The 23,598-nt window shown below is 33.3% G+C and overlaps 1 protein-coding gene across 4 annotated transcripts in view; it reads right to left on the minus strand.

Moving 5' to 3' along the window:
- The window catches only part of LOC106461885 (protein O-linked-mannose beta-1,2-N-acetylglucosaminyltransferase 1-like), a 91,811-nt gene that overhangs the window by 30,617 nt on the left and 37,596 nt on the right, over positions 1–23,598 (minus strand). For all 4 annotated transcript variants that reach the window (XM_022388964.1, XM_013921751.2, XM_022388962.1 and 1 more), the window contains 2 exons: positions 7,042–7,138; positions 1,865–1,998 (listed from right to left, as the gene is read on the minus strand). In XM_022388964.1, coding sequence (XP_022244672.1) covers positions 1,865–1,998; positions 7,042–7,138 — 231 coding nt within the window. The remainder of the gene's footprint in view (positions 1–1,864; positions 1,999–7,041; positions 7,139–23,598) is intronic.

Raw genomic sequence — 23,598 nt, forward strand, 5'->3', positions numbered from 1 at the left:
TACTCTTTTACCAATGAATAGTGGGATTGACCATCACATTATAACACCCCCACAGCTGAAAGGGTAAGCATGTTTGGTGGGAGGGGGGATTCGAACCCACGACCTGCAGATTGCGAGGCGAGCCTCCTAACCACCTGGCCTGAAGTATATGAGGTGGGGGGGGCATAATTCAGGTATGGGATGCATCTCAGCCAGTGGTGTTGAAGAACTACACAAAATTGATGCCTCCTTGACTACTGACAGTCAAAACAGATTTTTATCCACAATGTTATTCCCTCAAGAAAGAGACTTTGTGGGCAGAATTCATTTTCCAACAAAACATCCAAAAATGGGGTGAAATGATACCTGGAAGAAAAGAGACCAATGAAACGCTCACAAACATAGTTTGGCCTGCACAAAGTCCCAATATTAAATATTATTAAGACTTTATGGAAACTGAGAAGTTCAAATGGCAACTGAACAACTTGACCGAATTCTAGGGAATAATACAAGATCTTTGGAGTAATATTTCACAATAAAAAATTTATAAACTTATAGAAATATAAAAACAAGGTACGTTGCTCTGTGTAAAGCGAACTGAAAATACTAGTGCATTGTACAAATCATTGAAATATATTTTGTACTTTCTGTAATAACCTATAATACTAATGATACTCATGATTTGTGAGTCCCTTACGTGTATCACTTGTGTATTTTCATAATTATTTTCAATACTGTATATATATATAAAAATTTGAAATGCTCATTTTCAGAGAGGGGAAATTTTAAAAAGTTGTACAAAAAGGTAATCCAGCAGGTACATAAAGATTGTCATAGTTAGTAGCCTACTAACCATAACGAAAACTGATATGCAATCACTACAACCTTACCACGCTATGAAGGATACCATGTATGAAGTAGACAAATAGCTTTATGTTATTGTTATCCTTCTTATCAATTTATTTTTGACTACATTTTTGTACAACATATAAAAATATCCTCTCTCTCACATTATATAAATGATATATATTCACAGGTATGATGATATCTGTACTTGTACATATATATATGTTTACACAAGTTTATTATAGAAACAAAAAAAAAATTACTCCAAAGATAAATAGGTAGGAAAGATTACAGGGTTAACTCACCATATTAGAGAGGAAGAGGAGGGGGGCATTATAATAGACATGTACATAAGTTAAACAGTAAAAAAACAAAATTAGAATCTAGGTAAAATAAATATAGAAAAGATTGACATGATGCTTGGGTAATTATTATGCCACTTCAGTTCTGGTAGTGTCTCCACAGTTTCATATTTGCTCTTCAGCTACTTAACATTCTTAATCAGTGGTAGAGTTATTCCTGAAATATCTTCTGAAGTGAACTAATATTCTCAGGCTGGGAATATAAAAATGTTTTGTCTTCCAGTCAACCTGTACTGAGCTGACTTCATTAACAGATATCTGTACTTTGAAACATGCTCTGTGATCATCAATTAAGGGTTAGTGTTTTGTGTGAATACACACGTGTATACATAAAATCCTCATACAAATGATATCATACAAAGGCAAAGTAAGTTGGAACATTAATTTTCCTGACATCAATAATTTTAGAAAAGTTTTTACAGTTTTATTCTAAGTTACTTTACATTATTTTAAAGCTTTGAAAAACTTCAAGTCAATAATTTTAGCATAATTTGTTTAATCATACAAGATAGCTATGATAGAAAGTTACATGTTATGCCTAACTGTAAGCCACAAAAATTGTATATAATTATGAACATATCATACTGTAATATTCATTATAATAATAATAACAACAGAATTTAAATGTGTGTGTGTATGTATATATATACATACATTTGTATTTATAAATAACTTACTGTGGTACCATCTACAGACACTGAAACTTTTGACTGGCTTGACAACACTTCTATCATTAGCGTCTTTGGTAAACTTTCTTGAAGCCGCAGACTCTTGTGCCTTTTCTCAGTAACAGATATTCCTTCTGGATTATCTGTTTTACAAAGAATTAAACTTAAGTAGATTCATTTATTATTATAAGATAAACAGTTCTTGGTCTTAGCAATGTCAAAATGGATGATTTGAAATTTTAATCCTCTTAAAATTTTAATCTTGCATAACAACTATCTCGATTTTTTCCTTAAAATGTATAACCTTAACTAACACTATATAATCTTCTTCTTCTAGGATATCTATAAAGAGAAGCAGATTAAACATAGAATTTCAACTACAGTTTTAACATACATTTGTGTGTACGTGTGTGTGTGTGTATATATTTGTAGGAAGATATTCTCTACAAATTCCTAATAATAAGTAATATTGAACAAACAAGCAAAAGCCTTATCAAAAATCATTCTAATACGTTTGTAATATAATAAAGCCATTTTCTAACATTATGTTAAATATATTTTATCAAATACCAGCTTTCCAAAATAATCTCCGACTCAATATTCCAACAAATTGCTAAAACAGCAGTCAAATAATTTCTTGAATCATCTCTCAACCATTTCATTTCATACACAGGGATCACACTGATGGTTCTTAATTATCAACTATTTTCCTACAGTTAAGAGATTTGTGAAAAATAACAGTTAATTTCCTCATTATTTCCCTAAATTACTTCAAGGTCTTGACAAATTTCATCAAAACATTTAATCCACTTAATTACCATAACTGCAAGAAAAAAGTTCAATTGCTGTTTACTGATTGTTTAATCTAGGCTTCATTTGAAGAATTAGAAATGTCTTCTTCTCCATCCGTATCATACTTTCGTTTTTGGCTTTACCGATTTCTTTGAACATGTTAGGGATTGAGACCACGTCACATTCACTTAATGCATGCCTAACAATGTTACTACACTTTTACTTGCAGTTTAGGCAATTGAACTTTATTTGATTTTCATGCTCAACTGTGTAGCTTTGGCTTCTGCACTTGAGGATGGCTAGTTAACTGGCCGAAAGTCTGTGTAAATTATATGTTATTTGAAAGTTGTAAAGTAGCTGTTTTGTTTATTTGAATTTTTACTCGATTATGTTCTAATGGTTTTTCTTTAACTAGTTGTAAATTTGATCTGATCAAAAGCTGTTAATCTACAGGTTACATTGATTTTATTTGTGAAATCTAGTAAGATGATAATTTAGTAATAAGATCATTCGAACTTTGCATTTTTTTTTTCTTCTTTACCTTTATAACTTTACTTGTTTTTGCCATTACTTTAATATAGATGAGATTGGTATATATTCAGAGGTGTCGCTAAGCACTGGCACATGGGGCCCGTGCCCCAAATTCCCAGTTGGTATCTAGAAAAATCAGAACAGAGACCATGGTCGATCTCCTATTGAAGTGCCAAACATTCTCGCACCTATAGACCCAAGCCTTAAATCTTTTAAGTACCTAGCAATGCCTCTGGTCTATATATTAATGTCTAAATGTGGTTTAACATGCAACTTGATTGTCATTTAACTCAGGAAATTATGTAGTCTCTGACACTGTAGGCTGGGAGTTGTTTTTTGGGAAGTTTTTAATTTGACCCTTTTTTTTTCCTAGAATGTTTATCTATAGTTACAACTGTCTCAATGTATTTTAACCTTGACATTATTAGCTACTGTTGTAATAGGGCACTGTTTTATATGGATGTGGACAATTGTGTTTCTTGTTTTCAAAGCATTAATTATATTTAAATTTCCTGAACATAAATTGGTACTTACTGTCCTAAATGACAGATATGGTGTATACTTTTTCAAACTGTTTCTTAAGTTTAAATAAAAAAAGGTATATTAAATTACATAAATACTGATTCCATCTTTCTTTTCTAAGAGAATACCAAATATTTGACTAAATCAAATGTTTCTTAATTTTAAGACTGCTAATACCTCTCACAAGAAAGACAAACAATATTGATAAACTGACAAAAATGGAACCTAAAATTAGATCTAAGGTACAAGTCAAAAAAGCTTTACTTAAAAATTTCCTGGATTTACAAGATCAAAAATATCATCAGCCCAATCGGTTCTATTTATTTGGATTACATTGTTGAGTGTTTTCACGGTAATGAACTTAAGAAATACTGTTTAAATCATCTGAAGAGACTGCAATCTTTATAAATGCTTTAAAACGGAGAAAATTTCTTGGGTTCCCCAAATAAAGTTATTCATAACTTATCTTTATAAATGCTTTAAAACATAGAAAATTTCTTGGGTTCCCCAAATAAAGTTATTCATAACTTATCTTTATAAATGCTTTAAAACGGAGAAAATTTCTTGGGTTCCCCAAATAAAGTTATTCATAACTTATCTAGCTATACTCTAGGGGAAGTAGAGAAAATAGTTTTATCATGTGGCTTGAGATATTCTGTAGTACCAGTAGAACTTAGATATGATTATCTGGCTCCTTTTGAACCCTTGTAAAAAAACAACAAAAAACTCAATCTTGTGATGTTTACCCATCTTGCAACAAAACCTTTAATAATGTTAGATCACATATCAGCAGCATCACACTTGTGGTTACATTCCTATAATTTTGGGCACAAACGTTTTAACATCAGAAACATAGAACTGATAATCCTAGACACTCTACAACCCAACAGTAATATTGTCATTATTAAACCAGACAAAGGAAATGGCACAATTATTTTGGATAAAGAAAATTACATTGACGAAGTTACACAAGCAATTAGTAATACTACAAAGCTTTCTAAATTATCAAAAGACCCAGCTGCTTCGAAAGAAAACAAACTGATTAAATTCCTCTATATTTGAAGAAAACTAAGCCCTGGACAATAATACTTATAACAACATTAGATCAGTTGGCAGACTTTACAGACTACCAAAGATTCACAAATCTGATTGCCTTATTAGACCTATTGTTTCCATCATAGGTTGTTGTAATTACAAATTCTTATGTTTGTTTTATCTGATTTTACTTTTAATATTTATACAGTGAAACATAGCTTTGATTTTTCTGATAATGTTAGAAATTTGAGGTTTGGAAAAGAAGTTTCTTTAGCCAGTCTAGACATTGAATCTCTGTTCACTAACCTTCCCCTAGATAAGACTATTAACCTTTGTAGACAATCTTTCAGACAAATGATAAAATTTACCATGCAAACTGTGTTTTTCAATTCAGTGGTAAATTTTATGAACAGATTGATGGAATCAGCATGAAATCTAGTTTAGCACCTGTAATGGCTAATATTTGCATGTACTTTCCCAAGAACAGTTAGCTGAGGTATTGTCCTATTGAGTTCAAACTGCTTATTCACAATCATTATGTTGGTGATACATTGATAATATTCAAAAATGGCAATAATTAGTGAAATTTGTAAAATATTTGAATTATAAACAAGTTAACATTAAGTTCAACTGTGAATGCCAGCAGTGCCCAGCTCTACTTTCTTGATACACGTTTTCAACAAACAAGGACATTTTGATGTTGTTTGTTATCAGAAACCCACCTACACCAGACTATACACTCACTTTAACAGTTTTGTTCACTTCATTTCAAAGAAAACCTTGTGAAATGTCTTATGTCTCATGCACACAGTATCACCAGTTCCCTGGAACTTTTACAGCTAGAGTTACTCAGACTAAAATCTGTTTTAAAACTTAACTCCTTTCTGAACTACTTTATTGAATGTACTTGTTGAATGGTTTTCTTGATAGTATATCAAGAAAACCATTCAACAAGTACATCTACCCATGTCACTGAACTATTACGTTCTGAATCTACAGACAATTATCTCTCTCCTGTACACAGGATCACACTCAAGAATCTTGAAGAAGATATTATACACCATAATCAACAGAGTCTATCCAAAGTTCACCATCAATTTATGTTCTGACTGTTATTGGGAATTCAGAATTTGTCTAGTTGTCTCAACAGTCACATATTATTTATGAATTCTGCTGCCCAACGTGTAGGGGCATTTACGTCATATAGACTGTTAGAAGACTGGAAGATTGTTTAAAGGAGCACTCTAAAGTCTAAACCTAGGTTCAAGGATAGTTAAAGCGTTGTTCAGCATGCATTAAGTGAATGTGATGTGGTCCCAACCTCCCCAGTATGTTCAACGTAATTGGTAAAGCTGAAAACAAGACAATGCTAGAGGTGAAGGGGATGCTTCTAATCCTTCAATTGAAGCCTAGATTAAACAATCAGCAAACAGCTACTGAACTTTTACTCGTAATTTAGGTAATTGAACTTTATTGAAACTTTCATGCTCAAATGCACAATTTTAATCCACTTATGCATCTGCTCTCCATAAATATGACATGTGCATAAGCTAAATATTCATTTCAAGTCTGGTTTTATATGTAGAAAAAAATTTTTTACTAGATTTTCTCTTTTTGCAAAAGTTTTTTTGGAATGTTTGATCCTTTAAAATTGTCATTAAAGAGTTTTAACTGAATAGTCTTAATGTATATTTCCATCTACACTAATCAAAACCGTATGTTCACTTAGCTTTTTTGTATTGTAAATTTCTCCCATTTGATTACTTCTATATCTTTCATGAACAAGTATATATACAGAATTTGAAGCTTCACATACTTACTGTTTGTCACAAAACACACCACAATAGATTTATGTTTGCATTAAGTATAACACACATATACAGAAGTTTGGTAATTGAAAACATTTTAACTGTAGCAGTCTCTGGTGACAAAGTAACTTATAAGAATATCTGATTTAACTTTCCATAGATATATTTGTCCTAAATCTCATAAATGAAGAAAAAGTACTATTTCATCTGTCTGTGTGTTACAAGCACATACCAAATTCCCTTTGAACAGAGTAAAAAAAATCATTTTACTTTTGTGTCCTCTGTGGTAGTATATTTCCTACAAAATTTATTAGAAGCTATATTTGCTGACATATGATTGGTACAAATTTCTGTGAATACAACTAAAAGTTTTACTGTTCCCAAAAATGTCAAATTTCATTTATATCTGCTCTTCCTTGAGTTCCTTATAAAACATAGCTATTTTTCAGATCTAACATACATTAGACATTTTCATAAACCTAAAAAATTACAGCCTACCTGGATAAGATGACTCTTCTTGAAGCTTACGACTGGTGTCCAAAATGAAAAGGACATTAATCACCACGGTGACAACCAATACAATCAAGAGAAGGAGCTGTAAACCACAACACCAGCAATCAAAAAGAGATGCTTGTTTACCATCACAAATGTTAATCTGACCAATAGTGATATATATTTTTAATAAAATATTAATTGAACAATTTGTTTAATGAGAGTTAATTTAATAAAACTACTAACAGTTTCATAACTATTTTTTAAATAACAACATTTCATTCAAATGCAAAAAAAACACTGTATATTCCCAACAGCAACACAGTTATAATGTATGTGTATCTACACATCTTAGTCACTTGTTGAATAGCTGAAATTAAAAAAAGAAAGAAGTTAGTTTTGTTTTTATAAGAAAAGTAAATGAACCTGTGGAATGATAAGGGCTGGCTTTGAGTGTTTTATTTTAAATGTAATAAGTAACCAGTGGCTTAAGGACTCCCCTTGTAAGTTGGTTAAACATTTGATCTTTATGCAGACTGAATTAACTTTTAACTGACTTTTATACTGTCATAACAATTAGCATGAAAGTATTTGTGTATTACTTGAAATATGGTTCATCTGATGGATGACATCAAGCACGGGTAGAAAACTGAATAAAACAAGTAAACCCAAAACCACAAAAAAAAGTGTATTAAGATGGTAGTCTCTCTCTCTCTACAACTAGGCCAAGGTTCAGGCTATATTAGATTGTGCAAGTTTGATGAACAAAGAAGTCCAGAGTTTTCTGGACCTTATGCCAAATTACCATCATTTTATACTAACTTCTGAATGGTGACAATTTCTTTTCATATCAACCTAACAGGTTACCTGGAATACAGTTTATGAGCACTTGTTTGAAGCACTGAAGAAAACTGTAACTGGTATAAAACTAAATGTCTCTAGCTCCAAGAAACGAATACACACACACACAATTATCTACCAAATGTCTCTAGCCCCAAGAAATGAATATGCACACAATTATCTACCAAATGTCTCTAGCTCCAAGAAATGAATACACACTCAATTATCTACCAAATGTCACTAGCTCCAAGAAACGAATACACACTCAATTATCTACCAAATGTCTCTAGCTCCAAGAAATGAATACACACTCAATTATCTACCAAATGTCTCTAGTTCCAAGAAATGAATACACACAATTATCTACCACAAATTTATCCAGCAAACAAAATATTTAACTAAAAGTAGGTTTATTCTGGGTTTGGGCCATTGCAGTGCCTCATCATCACCAGAGAAATAATTTATTTGGAGTCCTATGTAAATTAATTTTTTCTTCAAGAAATTGACCATGCACCAATAAATCTGATCAGATCTACTGAGTGAGTCTTCGCTATTTATATAGGCCGCGTTTTTTGTTCAACTTGGGGCATGATGGTGGGTAAAACAAAATACGCGTCCTAGCTAACTAATGAATGAAGTGTAGGCTACCAATTTTGATTTCATTCCTTTAAGTCACACCCTCAATCCTTTTTGGCCACACCTTTTTTTTTTTTACACCCAATATGTTTTTTCATTAGATATCATGACTTTTTGTCAATACACAACAACAAGCCACAGCAAGTAAGAAAGTGACACTCGATAGTATTAGTAACCAACATTAGCTTTAGGATCGCAACCATATTACTTGGAACAGACCTATACTTTACACAACCAACCAGATTTTTAAAAATATATGGTGGTAGTTTGTCCTCTCTAAAACAGTGTTAATAACTTCCTTTATAGTAACACCATGGAATCTAGATCAGGGGTGAAATTCTGCCAGTACTCACCAGTACCGAGTACCGGAAATTATTTTTAAGGCAGTACTAGTACCGGGCCTTATTTTAGCTACTTCTTTCGAATGCACGTGCATTCCATTGTTCCGTCAGAAAACATTTATTCATTGACACTCAAATTGTCGTTTTTTATGTTTACATGTAGATTCTTTTTTTTTCCTAAAAACAGGTCCACTTCATCCAGCTGAGTACCTCTACTCTTTTTGTGTGTGAAATTCATCCTTGATCTAGATTAAGTTTCTTGTCATCACCAGCATGCACCCGGTACAGCCGTATCAAGCATCATTATTTACCCTAATTGCTTAAGCTAATATCACGTGACACTAAACGCTTTTTACTTAAAAGAATTTCATAAAATTTAACAAATCTTTGCTTAAAAGTTGGCAATGAATAATAACCGTCCACCCGTATGATTCTTTTGAAAACTTGAGCTAGATTAATCCGAATTACAAAAAAGTAAAACTGTTCACTTTTCCTCTTAGTTGAAACTGTTGTAAAAATTTCAGACCAACAGCTCACGTAATTTTTTGCGTAGACGTGAGCAAAAATTGTAGTCAAATTTGAGCAGTTTTTGTTGAATAACTTTGTACATGCGGCTTATTTAGACCACATCTCACGCCTAATTGTAAGTTATAAAGACTTATCAGTGTACCAAACATAAAAAGAATCCCATAAAAGTTAAGTATGTTTTTCTATCGCATAAATTTTGGTACTTTCGATGCGAAAAAAAAAGAGAGGAAGAAATGCAATCTAAATTGGAGATTATATATCTCGTGTATTTCTTAATTAATTTCCTTGAAATTTGGTATGTGAAATAAGGGTCCAGTAGTGCGCATCCATTGAAAACATGTGGTAGTTACCACAGTCCGAGCTAGAGAAAGTGAAAAATCGTTAAACTATCACTCCTGTTCATAACACACAGTGTGTCCTGTGCAGGTTGATTTGATCGCACGACACACTACCGTGTGTCTAGATAAATACATAGTTAACATGAATAACAATTTTGTGAAATGTTAATCCCGGAAGATAACACTCCAATACCAATTCCCTCAATTGAATAATCTAGAAATTTGTATGCTTAAATTCAGTTTGCTGTTGACTTTAAATTAAATTAATGATGCATATTTGTGAGTGGGCGAGAGGCATGTGTTCGCAACGCTTGGCTCGTAAACGTTTATGGTGCCAAGTGCACTTAAACTTACTTATGAAATGCGGCGATAGTTTTATGTGATGAAAAATTAATTCTGTTTTTAATTTTTGTCTCAGCCTCTCTCTCTCTCTCCTTTATCGGAAGTTATTCGTGTACTGTTTGACCTTTAATGTACATTCATTTGTTTTTGACTTTTCAATTAATGAAAATGACTTATTGGGAGAAAGAGAGGAAAATAAAACTGGCTCAGTTCCCCTGCGTCGAATGCTTCCAGGACCAATGAAATATTGTTGTAAAATATATTTTGTTTGCTTTAATTTAAATGTTGGCTAGAGAGAATATGACGTTCAGATCGTAAAAGTTTATAAAAGTAGGCCAAAAATGTTCTAAATATGACGTGAATAATTAAGTAATTTCGGTAAATATCTATTAGTGAGACCATGAATAAATACTGTTAAGCTCGTCAATTTGTAAGCTAGTAGTGAATCAGTCAGTCAGTTTCGTTTCCGGTGGTAGAGTGCTAGTGAAATATTGAGTTTCAGAAGTATCTGGATTAGTGTTAGTTATCGAGTATAAAATCTTACTCGTTCGATCGTGAAGTTGTACCAGTAAGTTTATTTTTACGTTAGTCGTAATACCATTAGAGAGGTATTTCAGCTTAATCGTCATTTGTAAACTTAGGCCTACAAGTTATAATAATGTAAAAGCTTGTAGAAACATTCATGAAGAAACTAATTGTTTTTTATCGTTACGTGAACTGGACTTCAGCTAATTTTGACCAATTAATTTACAAGAACCTGCCCACCAAAAGAACAACGTTACCCAATTATGCTTTATAAAACTGTTTTCAAAAAATAAGTCCGTTCCTACAAATGTTTTAAACAAAGCTAAAACATACATCCATAATAAACTCTGTCAAAGAATTATGTGTACCAAAATAAAATTATCAACATGTGAGAATTTGTTACAGTACAACGCAGTGTCTTATTTTATGACCTACGGAAACTCGTGTAAAACAATTCCATTCTGCAGAACTGTGCTCCTAAACATTTGATTACAAGCTTTCCTTTTAGTATCATTGGATACATTTGGTTTCTTTTAGGAAGTTGTAAAACTAGTTGAATCAGTGTTAAGATTTTGCGAAAGTGGTTTTGTAAAACTTTATTTTGCTGAAAATGTTTTGTACAAAATACTTCTAAGTAAAATGTAAAAAGACTGGCAAAACAATCGATTAAATCCCTTGAACTTTCGGAGATAAATATGCAGTTATACAAAAAACAACTTTCTAATTGTTTCTAACTTTAGTAAATTAGATGTCGCTAGCTTTATCATGCTGCAAAATGGCTAGAGCTTTCAGTAATCTAATAAATAACATAACAACAATTCACATACTCATCTAGCTCCAAAAGATTAACTTTAAGTATTGATTTTCACCTATAAATGTTGGTTCTTTTTCTAAATATTCAGATAATTGTCTATTTGGAAAGACGTTTAGGAAATTTTAAATGAAGCAGTTTTAATCTAGGGAGAATATAAACGTACGAATTTCAGATTTCTTTGAAATTTTAAACTTAATTAAAAATCATTAATAGAATAATTCTAAAAAAGGAAGACATATTATTTTTCCCAAAGAAGTTTGTACAAAATGGAATAATGTAAAGGTATATAATTAACGAACAGCACTTAATTTCACAGACAAATAAATCTGTAAATCTCAAAGAAATTATATGCCTATTATGCAATTTATTCAATGAAAGCTAAAGCACACATTTCTAGAAAAGTCAAAACGGCGAGAATTGAAAATTTGATGCCAATGAAATTCCCATTTCGTGAAGTACTCCAAACACAGAAGATTAATGACAAAATTACTGTCAGTATTTTATAACAAGTTAAGTTGATTGATTACAAACCAATACTATACATTGTAGCTACTAATAATAATAACCGTAATAACTGGTTACAAGTTAGCCACCACGATGTTACGCCACACAAAGTGACAAGTCAATATTAAAGTACATATGATGCATACTGTCACGCCACACATTTCCTAACTGAAGGTTCAATAGTTTCAATCACCTTACAAGCTTAAAGTTCATGGTAATATCTCAAAATCTGTTTTACAATAATTCTATAATTAACTTGAAACACATTTGAGTTTCACGTAATCTAATAAAGCAGTAGCAAGACATTTTCAAAGTTATCATTAGAGGTTGGTTATAAAACTTTAGACTAAACATTAGTCCTCAGCGCATACTTAACTGCCCAGATGAAATGCATAGGTTTTAAACAAATATACAAATGTTAAAATTTTGTGAAATAATTACTTGCGTAAGAAAAGCTATCCAAATCATTTATAAAAACAAAGAATCTTTGCTTAGCTGCTCGCGTAATACGTTCTATACAATCAATACATCAATCCTCTTAGGATCTAACACAAAATAAAAGAACAATTTTACAATTACTATACCGTCATTTTATATTATTATGTACCATTTTTTAAAGTGGTGTAGGAAGGAGTTACAAAGTGGGGGTGCTTGGCTAGAAAGGCATCTCAATCTAGGGGGGTCTGGGGATAAGCCCCCATAAAATTAATATAATATAATTTACAGTTGATATACAAAGCAAATATATAAAAGTGGGTGCTACAGCACTCCCAGTTTCAACACCTCTGGTTATTGTTTTTGCATAATTTCTCGTGAGCTTAATATCTGACTCAAGCAAATAAACGAACAAAATTATCATCGTGTGTCATTCAGGAATATAAACCAGTATCAATTAATTGAAAGCCTTCGTTGAATTAGTTAAGATAAAGCAAATGCAAGCTATTATCACAAAATGCTGTAATTTGGTTTGTAAGTCACAAGCATTGTTATGATAGCTCTTATGCCCCCAAAAAATATAATGAAATAGAGCAGTGGCAAATGTCTTTCTTTGGCGACAAAGACTGCTATTCTCTATCGCAATCAGTGGAAGAAAGCGACAACCCGGGAGTGTGATAAAAGTTCATATACACTATCAGCTAACAGACGTTTGCACGCGTACGCCCCACTACGACAATAAAGTTAGATCTAGCGTGAGATGAGCACCAACAGCGGATGGTCACAGTTCTGTTGGGTGAAGAATAGAATGAAATGAAAGAACGAGGTTGATTTTAGTAAAAGGAATCACAGCCGATACTCGTTAGAAACTGGCACTTTTCCACGTTTCATGTAATGACCAAAAAATCACATCCCTGCAAGGAGTGATTTAGCATACCATCAATCCCGCTGAAAAAGTTATCTTTGTATGGTAACAAATAATAGTAAAAAAAATTTATATCAGTCTTGAGTTAATACAATAAATGTGTTGCGGAAAGCACTTTAGAGTGAGTTGGTTACGTTTTGTTTCAGCTGACGGACAAAAAGCATAAAAGGCTTAGCTGTTTTACTGGTATTTTGACATGAATGTTAACCCTGACCAACGTGAATTGATTAGTTTCCAAGGTTATCATCACTGTGTCTTTGATATATGCAGTCTTTCCATACGATAGGTTTCTATCCATAAAAAGATCAGCGGTGATGCAATAAAACTACCGTCATAACGTTCATTTAGTGCACTGAACAAGTAATCTTTATATTACGTAAAGTTTAACGTATTTGAGATTTTGTAAAAAAATATTTATTTCCCATACGAAACAGTGAAGCATGCGAGTTGACAAAGTTTTCCGATTCGTCTAACTTTTCCTTGTTTAAAAAATCTGTGAAGACTTCGATAAAAAAAATACACAAACAGAACAAACAACTTGAGTAAGACTTTCAACCATGGCTAATAATAACAGACACCTCCCTATAACGTCACGTCGTAAAAATTTGGTTTCTTATTTTCTATTCAGAACGCTAAGCTATAATGAAAAGTTTTATTAAAACGTATAGAAGCTGCGTAGCACAATAGAAGTAGTAAATTTACACCTGATTGAATCTCCATAAATCAGTGTTAGAAATCACTTTCTAGAGACCGGGTTTCGAATTCCAGTTTATTTTTATTTATTTATTATTCGGGATTATAATCCTTACACATGTCTGAATTTGACGTAAAACATTTCTGGGATAACTCTAGCGTTGACCTTCAAAATGCATACGTAACCTTCCATGTTTTAACACTAATTTCAAGACGCTCTATTCTGCTTTTGCACCTGGTAAAGACAGGTCAACTTGTGGAAAGTACCAGGGCTTTACAATTTTTTCTTTTATGTAATTCGAGTCTTTGAAATGTGACCAATTTTTTGTATATAATGTAAATGTTCTTGTGGAATTATAAGAGAAACTCCATTCTTAATTTTTCTTTGCTATCTTAAAAACTGCTTTACCTGTCGAATTACACACTTTGCACTAAAATCTATAAAACTTGTTGAAAACCTCTCCGAAACCAAACCGTCATTCTTAGATGTTTAACTTATAAACATTATATTATGACATAATCTTTTTTTACTTTCTGGTTTTCAGAAATGTTTAATTTATAAAAAATTATTTTGGTTTATTCCCAGAGTCTCGGATACAACGAATTTAGTATATTCTAGTACACAACTGAGAAGTATGTACGGATTTTACAGGAAATAGATGACTAGAAGTGGTAAAAGTTACTTTTAAAGAACTGAAACTTGACTGACTTAATAATGCCCATGACCCAGAAACACGTGAAGGTCACTTGGAAGGTAAAAGCCCATATCAGAAATAACAAAGAAAGTTCCCACATTTTTGTCTTTATCCTGTAGTAATTTTAACACAATGGAAATTCTTTTAAACTAAATAGTATTGGTATAAACCTAATCTTAGGTTTATATCTCGTTCCAAAACTCCTTCAGATAATGACAAGTGTTTGGCTTCTTGTTGGGTTGGGCGTGACTTAGTAGTTAGCGTGTCCAGACGGTGAATACGAGAATTCAAAGTTCGCGACTCACTGCCGCAAAAACGCGCTCCACACTTTGGGGAGTGCTATAAGAGTGACAGGGATATTTCACTATTCAATCATACAAGAATAGTCCAAGAGTAGACAGTGGACGTTGTTGATTACCTTATTCCATATAGCGTAAATAACCTTAGCTATGACTTTGCGCAAAATTCTGAGACAAAGAAAAACTGTCTTCTTGTTATTTACAAGCCGTGAGTGTAGTGCGTGAAAATCTTCGAACTTGATCAATTTTATTACTATAAAGAAATGCGGAGTTTCTAATATTCCACAACAAAAATTAACGGCGATAGTAAAAGCAGATAGACTTGGTTAAAAAAAGGGACAAAGTTTAGAGGAATTGGTTTTCTTCAGGTTAGTCTAAAGATAAAAATCTGTCAAGTATTAATGTAATACTTTTGTTCGACGTTGTCTCTGGAGATTAAACCTCAGATTAACAAGTTTCTTTCTCTACCATTCACCTCATATTACATCACTTTTTGTCACTTGTTTACAGCGATGGAATTTATTAGCGCCAGGAATAAAAATTTGAACTTGCTACTCATTACAGCATGTAAGATACTTTGTGTTTCTGTACAACTGTTGATGCGCTAATGGAAGAATAAGGTGCTGAAAATCATCCTCAAGAATGGAGACTTTTTATCGACTCATCTAAAGTTAGTCTGAAAGCTGTACTTTTGCAGAATGGGAACACTAAACCATCGATTCCTGTTGCTCATGCTGTGAACATGAAAGAAACTTATCAAAGCATGGAGATTATACATTCTTAAAGGCAATTTTCAATGAATAAATAAAGTTATTAAAGAAAAAGTTATTTTCACGATATATAAGAATATTTTGAATAAATCTATCATAACTCAAAAACTTGAGATGATCAGTAATTTTCAACATAATTATTAGAATCAACATTGTCAAATTACTCGGAAACAGTTGTATTTTTTTCTATTAGCAGATAATTTGTTTTTTGTTACCTAGTGTAATACTAGAAGGATATGTTTCACTAATACCTACTTGGGTAAGTGATCAAATAAGTATATCCACAAAAACCATTAAATGACCTAAAACAAAAGGGTTAATTGCAATGTTGATGAAATTCTTGTTTACATTTTTTTTATTACTGATACGTTATCGAGGGCTTTGTAATCAATAAAGTTATGGACCTACAAGTACTTGGTGCATAGTTGTTTGAGAAAATTTGTTTAAAACGCCGACGGGGTCGTCTCCTATCGGTAAGTCTAGATTCAACGACTTTCTAAGCTCGTCTATTTATTACGTCCGACTGCATATAATTACTTAATAACTTCTACCATAAAATCGTCTAAAATTATACTAGAACAATTACTATTAATAAAAAATAGTCTTAATTATGAGTGACAAAAACAGAAATGTTCTTGTACATCAGAAGTCTTAAAGTGATGGTTGTAGTATTCATTGAATAATCTTGTAAAATCAGAGCCAAAAATTTAGTGGGATTTTCAGTGGAATGAAGTTAATTAAGCGATGAAATTTTCACGATGGCCCAAGCTTTACAGAAAAGCACTGCTGTTTTACACTAGAAATTAAAAAAGCAAGGCACAGCCCATACACTGAAAAACTTTATATATACAAGTTTGAATACTAGTAACTATTTGAAAAATCTTTTAATGTGAAATTGTTTCAAGATATTCCATCCCGTTTATGGATGCTTTGGTTTGTTTGGTTTTGTTTCAAGCAAAGCTTCACAATGGGCTATCGCTCTACCCACTGACGGCAGGAACTGAATATCAAATTCGAGCGTTATAAACATTCAAGCTTACCGATGAGTTACGGGTGAAAGGTGTATTGGCTAATAGTCTTGTTTAACTTCCGTATACTTTCTGAAAATCAGTTGAAAAGGTTTGGTTTGGTTTGAATTTTCGGTAAAACTACACGAGGGTTATCTGCCTAATTTATTAGTAATAGACTAGAGGGAAAGCATCTAGTCAACACCATCCACCGCCAACTCTTGGGCTACTCTTTTTACCAAAGAATAGCGGGATTGACCGTCACATTATAACGCCCCCAAGACTTAAAGGGCGAGCATGTTTGGTGGGACGGGGATGCGAACCAGTGGACAAGGAAGAGTTGGAATACTGAAAGAATATACATAGGGTCCTTACTTATACATAGGGTTGAATATGTTATACTGAAACGATTTTGAATATGCAAATCAGAAAGCCACGTGACAACCACAGCCGATATAAAGTCGCGGTGGAATGGTATGAATCAGAACTACATTTTCACATCGTTTGGCGTTTCGTAGGTAGTGTGATGCTACCGAAACCTGATCACTTTTGTGGAGTGTACGCAACAGCCCTTTCCAACGCAAAATATCAATAAACTCAGACCATCAAAATGCATTCTGACCAGGTAATTAGAATTTCCAAACTGGGGATATCCCTTTTATTGCAAGGCATTCGAAAACAGATGAAAGTGGTTCAACTTAGAGCACCAGGACCATCCAGAAGGAGACATGTAACTCCTCCTACCCCAGCCATGATCAGCAAAAGCCGTCCACGCGCCACAGGAAACAAACAGTATGCAACATAATCATGAAAAATTGCTTTTGGAAAAGTGACACAAGCTACATGTACACAAGTCACTTCCATGCACGATATACAAGTTCAACCGTGGCATACCTCAAGCAGACGGAAAATGAAGAGTATTCATGCTATTCTATATGAAGACATACTGATCAAGCAGTCTACAGATTTATGTGTGATCGAACTGTTGAAAGGGGATACCGTCGTCCTTGTACATTGGATGACTTATGAAAAGCAAGCAGATGGGAAGTGTGTGCTTTGGATATGTCAACCTTACGAAGGATCCTTTAGCAGTGGAAACTACGCTGCAGGGTTATTGTCAATATGCAATGTCGTCAAAGCAAGATCGGACGTGACAACATGGACTATAACAGCGTGGTGAAGATCTAAACCCATGTTAATATAAAGTACGCAGCATCTGTATTTCACAGCTGACACTGTTGGCGAGTGTGAACTCGTTAGAGACTACTAATTGAAAATACTTTTGTTTTTAAACAAACTGATGCCTCACAACGAGATTGCAGTTTCCATTTCTTAGTTTTGTGTGGAATTTCGTTTCTTAAACTTGAAAAGAGAGCTAAAGGAGTAAATGAGTGTGGTTATCGCCCTATCACGCATGACGTGATTCGTTTTAGAACAGTGTATAGCGGTTTAATGTCGTCTTTACCAATTAATGCTGGTATATAGTGATTATTCTCAACAGCAGAATTTATGTTATCTCTTGTGCACATGCAACGCTGTAAATTACAACTGTAAAACGACAGAAGAATGATGGCAATATCCCCTTAACTGGCGTGATTCCCAGTGGTATTCTATCTAGTAAATGCTGTAGTATACATGTCATACTTGTTAATATCTTGTAACTATGAGATTTTGAACTTCAGCAATACCAAGAACTTTTCCCAGAAGGTAAGTGTATATAGAAGTGTTTATGAAATCTCTGTATTTAAATGTTCCGCGCGTACGGAAAAGATAATTTATCGTGGTTAATTCATGTTCGAGACAGTGTTTGATGTCTGTTGCGATAACAGCATTTCCAAATGAATTATGGTAAATGACGAAACAGTTATTGCTTCAGAAAGCCAATAATGACATTTTAAGTGATTTTATAAATTGTAGTTCTTTTAGTATTGGATATTTTAAAATATAACAGAAGATTCAATTAAAAAACACAAGCGCGCTAGTTTGTGAATGGAAAGCACACAAACAAGTTTTATTTCTCAACTCGTTATTTCGTCAATCACGCATCCTAGGACACCATTTTTTTTCCTGTAAATACCACGTTTCTGAGATGGCGCTAAAATCGCGCTAATAAAATAATTTAAATCTTGCTTTTTTTGTTTTAAGCGCAAAGCTACACAATGGTCTATCTGTAGTGTGCCCACCACGGGTATCAAACCCCAGTTTTAACTTTATAAGTCACTGAGTGCTGAAATACTGCTTCCAAATTAATAAATAATTGTTTATAATAAAAAAAAAGCAATGCAGTAAATATGTACTTATAAGTACTAACAACATTAGTTGACAGATACAAAATCATTATAGCTCGAACGTTTATTCTTTATTTATAAACCATGTACATTGGCACCATGATTAAGCACCTCGTCATTTTAAAGCTTTAAAACTGCCTCAACTGAAAAGCTATGTGTACACCAATTTTCAAAATAATCAAATAACAGTTATTGGCCAAAACGTTTCCTTTCAGCTGCATCACCAATATTTACTGTACAAATCAAACGTTCTAAAATTCATTAATATTAATATTTCAAACTAAATATAAAAGTTATTATAAAGATATCTAAATACAGCTTCACATTAAATTCGTTGTGTGGCGGCATGAAAATGTTTCTTACGGTTCGTATTAACTTAACACACACACAGGGAGAGAAGCCAATCAGTTGATTGAATGCAATAAACAAAAGTGACACCGCTGTTCTCATAATACAGTTGTCCTAGTAAACATACTATGCTTAGATATAGCTGTTTATTGGCAAGTCCAGTAAACATTTAGTGACAAATATATGTTACTATTAAACAGCCTTTCTGTATAACACGCAATGCTGAAAAACACGATACCCAGTGTAATGTAATCTTTTAACTGTCATAAAAAGTACTTGAAGTATTCTGAAAAGATGGGTAAAAAATCACCAGACGCGAGAAACTGTGACGTATAGACGTAGAAAGGGGTTTAGAGGTAAAGGCTATTACGAGCTTTACCGCTCTGCAGAAATTTCAGAGAGGAGAATTTTTTCAGCTTTCTTAAGTTTTTTAAAAACCGTTATGTAATTTACTTACTCACATCCTCCCCTCCAACATTTAAGATTCAAAGTTAGCCAAATTCCCACTCCTTGTAAACCAAATGGTATCCCCTAAAAATACTCAAATTAATAAAGATTAGCATAATCAACCCCTAAAAAGATACATACAAAGATACGTGGATATAACATGCTATGATAATTAAATACAATCAAATAATTCAAGTTTATATTAGAAATGTGTGAAAGTACAATCTAGTTTTATCTAAAAAATACTTAATGAAGCACGAGAAAAGTTTTCTTTTTTATGATATCCAAGATAGTTTGAAAGAATATCTAAAAAATTATAGTTCCTTGGAGAATTTACTTGGAAGGCAAATGAAAACAAAAACAAAAAAATCAATTTAATTTATTCAGGCTTTTAATTAATAAGGTAATGCTTCTATAATACATGCTTGGTGAATAGAATTTATAATAATTCTAAAGACAAATGTAAGTAGCGCGTCACAACAGATACGAACCATGGTGCCACAGGCGACATATTTAACATCTCTATGATTGGTTCACGGCAAATTCCTAATCATTAAACGGTGCCAAGACGCCAAGGTGAAGTTGTGGCTGGAGGGTCTATGTCAGAACCATTGCAGAGGAAGGTTTGTTTGTTTGTAATTAAGCACAAAGCTACACAATGGGCTATCTGTGCTCTACCCACCACGGGTATCGAAACCTGGTTTCTAGCGTTGTAAGTCCGCAGACATACCGCTGTGCCGCTGGGGGGGCATGCAGAGGAAGGATATTTGTATAGCGGAATAGCAATGAAATACGTAGTCCGGAACACATGAAGTTCAAAGATGAGTATTTATAGCAAAGCGAACAGAATTGGCAGGGAAAAGTCATCAAATCCTTATGAGGATGTAAAACCACCTAAATTGTACCCTGCCACGTGGAGGACTGTCGCTACCATTGCAAAAGTTTGCAGGTTGGTCGTCAAAACACCCCTAGAAAGTAATTGTTAATAAGTTGCACATATCCAAATCAACTACACACAAGATAACTAATAAAGTTCTTGCCAGTGTAAACAAAAATCACGAACTATGAATACATAAGATTCTTCCTCAAATACACGACACACTGTGAAAATAAACAATAAAAATCACTTACACATGAGAGATGGAAGTTTCTTGTATCGAATAAAAAAATGGTTGATTTAATTTCCTACCTACAGGGGGTGATACGGGCAGTCCAATGTGGTACAGAGAATGTAAATAACGTATTTATAGAGCTTTATGTTTGCCGCATATTTCCCATGTAAATAGAAATTTAAACTTAAAGTACACAGTAAAGTAAATGTCTAGTTTCTACCAGGAGAATGTATAGACATATATTACGCGAAATGAAATTCCTACACTGTATGGCCAAAATGCCAAGAAGGTATATTTATATCAAACTCCACATCAACGTTTCCACAAGTCATGGCGATGTTCACGCTATCCTATATTCTGACACTCCTATGAAGCTACTGGCTATGTACTTATGGACTCAGTGCATTTGGATCAGTTAATAATGGTCTTGGAAGCCAACGTACACGAATAGTAAATAATCAGTGAAAAATCTGTCAACACGTGTGGTCTAAGACTGACCTCGCTGTCCTTTGTGAAAGCCTGTTAGAATGGAAATTACTGTGATGGACAATACCGGGTATGTAGTCTTGGCTATTAAGCTGAGCATGATCGGTAATGGAGAAAGTAGTTCCAAAAGTAGAAGTGGACCTTGAACATCGTGCTCATAAAATACGATCAAAACTTTTGTTGTTTCGTGAAAACACACACAAAAGAACTTATATAGACCACGTGACTTCGTTTTAATTAATGAAATCACCAATTTCTGTACAACGTTGTTCTCCTTCAAACATGGGTTTAAATAAGCAGTATAAATGTTTAACATCGTGTGTTCTGACATAAGTGAATTCATAGTTCATAGCAGCTAGATAAACTATTAAAGTGTTAGAAGATAAGTTGAATAACCAATAACGAAGCAGCCGAGTTGACACAATCTTTGTTCCACGGGGATCAGTCAACTTTGCCTAAAGTGTCTCCTTTCCGCCCCTGTCCTTTAATTTTCCTTACAGTGCATTTATCTAAGCGCCAATCATGTTTCTACAGCCGCGTTGGGAACAATGAAACGAGTTTATGTCAAGGTAACGACAGAACGATAGTAGACAGGCGTCATCTATTGAGTTTTAAATCAGATTGGCGTTTGTCGTTAAGCCAACGGCCGTGGACATGTGTAAATCTAGAAGATCGAAAGTGTTTCGAAAGACGAGTACTCTTACTGTTTTCTCTGTTCAGCGTTGATCAATGGACAATAAGTACGTTAAATATCAGATTATGAACTCCGAATATCTTTTTTTACACATATTTTGTAACAGTTTAATGTTCCGAAACAAGTTTCAGTCAGGTTGGAACCATGTTTTCTTGTTTGATAAAGATATAGAGGTCCCCTTTAAAAAATAAACCTTTCACGAAAAGTGTCCATAAAAAATATTGTCAACTAAATTTCGGAATGCATAACGAAGTATTAAAATAACTTTTTGTCAAAATTCCACACTTTAAACTTCTATTTGTAAGCCTAGTTTGTATCATTAGTCCGACATTTTTTCGTTGATTCGTGAACAATTAATAAAGTATTATTTGATAGATTGTTCAGGCAGAGTATTCATGATGAAACTGTGTAGAATGGATAGCAACTGCCTGTTGTAGAGACACAAATGTAGAGGACGACGTTTCGAAAGGCGGAAGATTTTCGAAACGTCGTCCTCTTCATTTCTATCTACAACAGGCAGTTGACGTCCATTCTACAAAGTATCATCATGAATAAAGTGTTTCTGTCGGATTAAGGAAGTACTGTTAAATTTTTTCTGAACGTCTTAAAAACCAAACTTCGACCAATATTGTTGTTTTTAAACACAAAGCTACACAATGAGCTATCTGCGCTGTGTCCACCGCGAAAAAAGAACCTCGGATTTTAGCGTTGTAAGTCAAGACTTACCGCTGACCCGCCAGAGGAGCACCTTGGCTGAAGATACTCCCTAAGCCCAAAAAAAGAAACTTAAGTATATAGAATTCTTTTAACACACCATTTCTGAATAAACGCATAAAAAAAAAAAACTAATGAAATTACAAATATTTCAACTACGCCCAAACCTTTCAATCTCATCACCGTGTGGGTAGCTTCCAATTTGAATAACACTTTGCAGTATGGCGATAAAACTGGTTGCTGCCTTTTTTTATATTTATACTCACGTAAAAAATAAAAATAGCAAATCAATAGGAAGTCTTGATCAACACTGGTTACCCTGAAAAACTCACGATTATTGGCAGGGACGGTTCCCTTCCCGGAGTGCTTCAACTCAATTTTTTCTTCTTTTTTTCTTTTTGCCTATGGACATTTCATAATTCTTGAAGCATATTCTTCACTGATTCCACATGTTGATATACTGAAAATGACTATATCAATTTTTACTATATAATTAACACATACTAGGATCCTAAGCTGTTATACCACGTTCCATACGACTACAAATATTTGATGAAAACTATACCCGTTTATACTTTCCTAAAAATCAGTACAAGGCACTAAGTTCATTCGTTATAAAAAGTCCCCGAATATAGTGATTAAAGCCAAAATGTGGCTCAGACAATACAATAGCTTTACTAACATTGTTATCTTTACTCTCATGTTTTGAAGAACATATTTCGTTTTGGCAGCGTGAAATACGCAATAATACGTGAACTAAATTAACATAGGACTGAAGACAC

This window comes from Limulus polyphemus, unplaced genomic scaffold, assembly GCF_000517525.1.
Source record: "Limulus polyphemus unplaced genomic scaffold, Limulus_polyphemus-2.1.2 Scaffold1052, whole genome shotgun sequence".
NCBI classification, from domain to species: domain Eukaryota; kingdom Metazoa; phylum Arthropoda; class Merostomata; order Xiphosura; family Limulidae; genus Limulus; species Limulus polyphemus.